We start from the raw sequence: 5,692 nt of genomic DNA on the forward strand, positions 1-5,692 counted from the left end.
TCCAAATATAGAATTTTAATACCATCCTGTGCCTGCCTCGTCTCCTAGGGCAGAGCTAATGCRAGGGTGGAGTTCACAACGGGATGGGACTGGCTTGGGTGCCAAATGGCTGTCACAGCGGCGGTGGTGTTTATAACCTGAGAGCAGGGCAGACTGTCCACATCCACAGCACTCCGTTCTGCAGATCCACTGTGCTTCCCCACGACTGTGAGGTGCCTTTTCTCCTGCCTGCTGGCGAGAAAGACGAGAATGTAAATTAGTAACTGGGTCCCAGGACAAGGTGACATTTGGAGTTTTATTTAAAAATCTCGATGGCACTGAATGTTTTTGATGCTGTCTCTCAAAGTTTGGGATCCAGGAAGGTCTGAGCCTCACAGGCCTCAAGGGTCCGTCCATGTGGTGCCTGCTCTCCCTCCTGCAGGTGCCAGGCCTCGTTGCCAGCCAGCGAGCAGCGCCGCGGACGGTCAGCGTTCTCCTCCTCTCTGCTGCCGAGGGAGAGGCGGCGATCGCGGCGTGACGTGAGCAGGAGACGGGAGTGCCGTGGGCTGCAGGCTGGAGTGGGCTGGGGCGTCTCATCGATGAACGTGGTGATCTCATCTCGGAAGAAGCAGGCACTGGAGCTGGATCCGCGGGGCATGAGCCCCCCTTCCAGAAACTGCCGGAGGGTTGTCAGCTCATCTTCCGGGGGGCGCCGGCGGTGCTGGTAGTCATGCAGCTGAGCAGGCAGGAAGCCAGGGCCTCCAGGCTTGCGGGGGGTGGAAATGCGGATATCATCAGATGAAGACCACTTGTGTAGGAAGGATGGAGCAGAGCGGTGGGAGGAGAAGATGTTTGTCTCATCGTGTGACATCCTTCGGGAGATGGGGACCTGGAAAGAGGAGAAGACAGTTGAACAGATGTAGCACATTTGAGACACTGTGAGAGAAGAAAGTCAACAGGACACAAAGATATGGGAAACCAACAGAGAAGGAAGAGGGTTGTGGAACTGCCCCTGATACCCTTTGGCTCACCTGGAGATAATGCACCTTGTCCTGGGGCAACAACATGTGATGCATGGGTAGCAGCTTGATATCCCGGGAGTCCCGCTTCACAGCTGCAGCGCCATTTGCATCAAATCTCACTTTGCAGATCCTGCCATCACCATAATCCTCACATACCCCATCTGTTGGTAAACGGGAGAACAGCAGGAAAGGTTTCTGCACTAAAAGATGGGCATTATCAAGGCACCTAGACACCACTGTAATGTYTGTCTTGTTTTTGCCACCCTGCTCGCAGCTCTCTCAACTTTGACTAAGGACCTCTTCTTTCCATTTCCAGCAGGGCTAAAGGACACAGAGGATTGCCTGTTTCTCCTGTCTCACAGGAGAATCTCTTACCACCACAATTTGATTGGCCTTTGGATCRGCAGATCCAGCCAAGGGCTGGTGTGTCATTTTTGTTGTGGTTTGATGGCTACGCATCACCTCTGTTCTTGGGCCTACTGTGAAGCTGTTGCACTAATTGTTCTTGGATATTCATCAGTCCTTTAGGTGGCATATGAATGTCACCAGAATAAATTGCCTTATGGTTGCCAACTTTAAGCTCAAATATGAATCCCACCTAGACCCCGCCCCGTAACAGCTCTCTCATTGTCACTGGTCCTTGATTCTCAAGACAGAATCACTCTCTCCTCTGTAGTCTTTAAGGGACAGTATTTGTGAAGAAAGGTGGCTGTGGGGTGGTGAGAGAGGGTCTTACCATCATCCCCGTCTTCCTCRGACATGATAGCCACGCACTGCTCCCACACGGTGCGGAGGTCAGCTCGGTAGCGCTCGCAGGACCAGATGAAGGAGGGGAGCAGCAGGGTCTGCACCATGGAGCACCAGAGCACGGCCAGAACCATCCAGGTGGGGGCCGTGTCATAGCGCAGGCTGAAAAAGCTCACGACCTTTGAGGCGGGCGAGGAAAMCAGGGCCATGGAAAAGGCAGAAGATCGAAGTGGGGTCAAGGGAGAAAGATACCATTAGTCAATTTTGTATTAGTAGGTAATCTATAAGTGAAGGGTTCTTCAAGTAATTACCCCAGGCCCTATTTTAAACAGTCTTCCTAGGATGTTGTCCCACGTTTGCTGGAGTGTGTTCTGTCATGTCCCTAACCTGAGCAGTGCTGTTAGCATCCCCTCTTCCCAGTGCTCATTATGAGCTGGAGTTAAATAGGYGCTAACAAAATACAGTGACTGAAAAAATAAAAAAGGAAAGAAAAAAAAGAAAAGAAAAACGGTGACTAAGCCTTAATGGTTCCCTTCATGAACTTCCTCAGCTCTTCAGTGTTCAGAAAATCAACCAGCCAGCCAAAACACGAATGCTGACTATGAACATACAAGCAGAAGGGAAAAGGAAACTGACAGCAACAGCTTTTAAAGCTGGTGTATCAGTTCTCCAGAAACAAATCAGAGAAATCAAAATCTCACCATTTTTAGGTATGTAAATCACCCTGTAAGTATGCAGAATAATTTCCTCTCCAGTCTCTTCCTAGCCATTTCTAACTTTCACAGAGTTTTCAGCTGTGTAATATGTATTCTCTATGTTTAGTCTTGTCTTAAGGTTCCTGTAGATGATAAGAGAACTACTGCAATCTCTTTAAAACTGGCCCTAAGAACTCCAGAGGTTCAGAGGTGGCCACTCTGTCAGGGGCAGACAGAAGACAGAGCTTCTCAGCTTCTCATCTAAAACTCAAAACAAACAAAAAAAAAAAGAGTTTAAGTGTGGGCTCTGTGAAGGGAAAGGGGAAGCGCACTCCTTACCAGGATGGGCACCCCGGTGAGCGTGTCATACAGGAAGACGATAGCGCTGATGAGGTTGGTCATCTGCAAGGAGGTCTTGGCCGACTCGGAGCCATCCAGGGAAGACCTCCTCTTGCCTCGCACATCCTCCACCACAATGGCTGGCACATTGAAAGTGTTGTGTGCTGAGGAAGAGCAGGAGGATGACGCTTCCTCTGTCCGCTGATGGCGGCACTGCCGGCGTCTCCTGTGTGCCCACAGGGTCTGGTAGAAAGTGATACCCACGCACACCAAGCCCATGACGATTCCCCCAAGGAGCAGAAGGCTGAAGCAGACGCCAAAGCCCAGTCCTATCTTGCTGACAATGAACTGGCAGCCACGGGCGTAGTAGCGCTCGCCGTTGTTGTGCCAACCGATGGAGGGCAGGGTCGAGAGGATGAATGATACCATCCAGATACCCATGACTGCATGCAGAGCCTGCTTCTTGGCGTTGCTGAGCCGATAATTGACTGGCCATCTCACCATCCACATGCGGTGGTAGGAGAGGGAGGCGACTGTGAAGCAGGTGGCCAGAGCCAAGGTGTAGTACGTGGAGACAAAGACCTTGCAGATGCTCTCGTTCCAGTCATAGTCGGAGGACTCTCGCCGCAGCTGCACCACCGCGTAGGTGGTGAGGGGCACTGCTGCCATGAGGATGTGGGTGCCAGCAAGGAAACACAGGAGCAGCTCCAGGGGCTTGTGTTTCTGTTGCTTGGCTGTGATGCTGAGAATAATCCAGGAGTTGGCCAAGAGGGCTAGCATCCCACATGCTAGCCACCACAGAGAGTTGTTGTGCAGGGTGGCCTCCGACGAGTCCCCCATGCTGCCGCTCGCACTAGGCTTCACCCTGCCCCTGCTGCTGGGATTTTGTGAGAGGGTGAAAGGGACTCCGCATGGGGGTAGCCACGTCCCTCCTCATCTGCTGCTGCTGTTATGCAAGGTGTGTGCACGCTGCAGCGCGTCCTCACGGCATCACAGTCACCAGGCACTAGGCACCTGCCAGAACAGCCCCTCACTCTGTCCTTCAGGTCTCCCCTTCCTCCTCGTTTGCTTATATTTTTTTCACTTGTTCTCTCCCTTCCACCTGCTTCTTCCCTTGTTCTCTTTCTTTTCCCTTCTTCCACTTTTCATCTCTCTCATAAGCACTTGTCAGCACTTCTTCCCGCACTCCCTTGCACTCTTTTTTTTTTCTCCCCATCTATTTTGTTCCTCTCCTCCACTCTCCCCTCGCAAAAAAAGCTCTCCTTACTTCATGTGCCTCCCAGGCACTTTCTGTCTCTGGAACCACCTTCCCCTCGGAATTTTGTAGGCTACAGGCAAACAGGAATTGTTAGGACTCCAGACAGTTTGGTACTTGGTGCCTAATGTCCTAGTGAATGAGGAGTTGGCAAAGAGGTTTAGAGAAAGGCAAGAGAAAGGTCCTGGGGAAACGGTGAGGGTGGCACATACACAGGGTGTAATCCCTCACTCACCAAGTGCCACMCTCTTGGCCAGGTAGATAGATATTCCTGCCAAGACTGTCAAAGAGCTGTCAGCAGAGAGTGACGGGTGGGGAGAAGATGCAGACAGTTCCCTGTCCGAGAGCCCATGGCACCTCACTACATTTATGATGTCTCTCCAGGGCTCAGTCTGCTCCTTCCAGCTGCCCTGCACTGCACAGGGCAGAGCTAGCAAACGATAACGCGATGGGGAGGAGGGGAAGATCCTGCTCAAAGGTTCCCTTGGAGATTCAGGGCATGAGGTTCACTGCAGGAGACACAAGACAGAAAAAGTAATTTAAGATCATTCTCTCTCTTCCCAGATCTTTCTCTCTTCTTGCCCACACAAACACATTGTCATGACTTTGATCGTGCAGAGCTCTCCCCGCGTCTTTCAGAGGAGAGAAGGGCCAGTCCATACCCAGCTCTGCTTGGGTGCCGGTGCACAGCTCTCCCTCCAGCACGCCCAGGCTCCCCGCTCCTCCAGGCTCAGGCTCCCACCTAAGGCTTTAACGGGGCCATTTTCTCCCCTGAGGCCTCATCTTCACGGTTCCCTGCCCCGTGGCCCCATGCTCGCCGCATTCCTGTAGCGACACCACTCCTCGCTTCTCRCGAACCGCCTCCTCAGCCGCGCCGGCTTCGGCATTTCAGCATTTCTCTGAATTGTAACCTGCCTCTGTTGTTTTGCCCCATTTGTGGACGTGTTCCACCACTCTGGCAATATGTTTAAATCCAGTTGCACCCATAGCTTTTAAGCACAAGCCTTTTGGCTCCATACCTGGCTCATCTAGTGCATTCCTGCTAAGATATCTCTGTTCCTCAGACACATCACAGTTAGAAACTCAGCAAGACTTGCCATGCAGTGGTCCTGGGACTACTCATCACTAGTCTGCCCATCTTTGACGGTGACCACCAGTCCTATCAACCCAGGCTCCCTCTTCTGTCTTTACCAATAGGGTATATCCAGCTGGTATATTCCCGGAAGGTACAGGCTTCTGGATCTGAACAAACGCAAACTTAATCTTTCTGTGAAGGGGAATGGTGTCGCGCTGATGGCTCTCCATTCCCATCCCTCCCCAACCTTCTGGATCTCGGCATTTTCTTGCCCTCTAGGAAACCACCTGAGGCTTTTCCTCCTTCCTCTCTCTCTCCTTGGGGCAGTTTGTCGGGACGGGGCTCAACAGGCCCAGTGTTCATGTGCTGCCCTTCTTGGGCATCTTCTCCCCCCAGTACCGCAGCTCTTGCAGTGAGGCCTGTGGCCTCCGGACACAGGGAGCTCGGCAACCAGGGGGTCCATGTTCCTCGCAGCCTCCCGGGCCGCCCCCTTTGCCCCGGGCTGCATCCCTGGGGCGGGCGGCACCCAGCGCGGCGCCCGCCCGGCGCCCGAGCCCGCTCCCCGCCGGGCCCGGGAGCC

The 5,692-nt window shown here is 53.0% G+C and overlaps 1 protein-coding gene across 1 annotated transcript; it reads right to left on the bottom strand.

The window, feature by feature from the left end:
- Window positions 1-4,542, bottom strand: GPR162 (G protein-coupled receptor 162). The gene is made up of 4 exons (XM_026054349.1): window positions 2,783-4,542; window positions 1,738-1,927; window positions 1,011-1,162; window positions 1-868 (listed from the first exon to the last, which is right to left on the bottom strand). Exons 1-4 carry the CDS (start codon window positions 3,620-3,622, stop codon window positions 341-343), a joined length of 1,710 nt encoding a protein of 569 aa, XP_025910134.1. The 5' UTR covers window positions 3,623-4,542; the 3' UTR covers window positions 1-340.
- Between the last annotated feature and the right edge of the window lie 1,150 nt (window positions 4,543-5,692).

The sequence above is a fragment of the Nothoprocta perdicaria genome, unplaced genomic scaffold (assembly GCF_003342845.1).
Source record: "Nothoprocta perdicaria isolate Ctin4 unplaced genomic scaffold, notPer1 scaffold_120, whole genome shotgun sequence".
Classification (NCBI taxonomy): domain Eukaryota; kingdom Metazoa; phylum Chordata; class Aves; order Tinamiformes; family Tinamidae; genus Nothoprocta; species Nothoprocta perdicaria.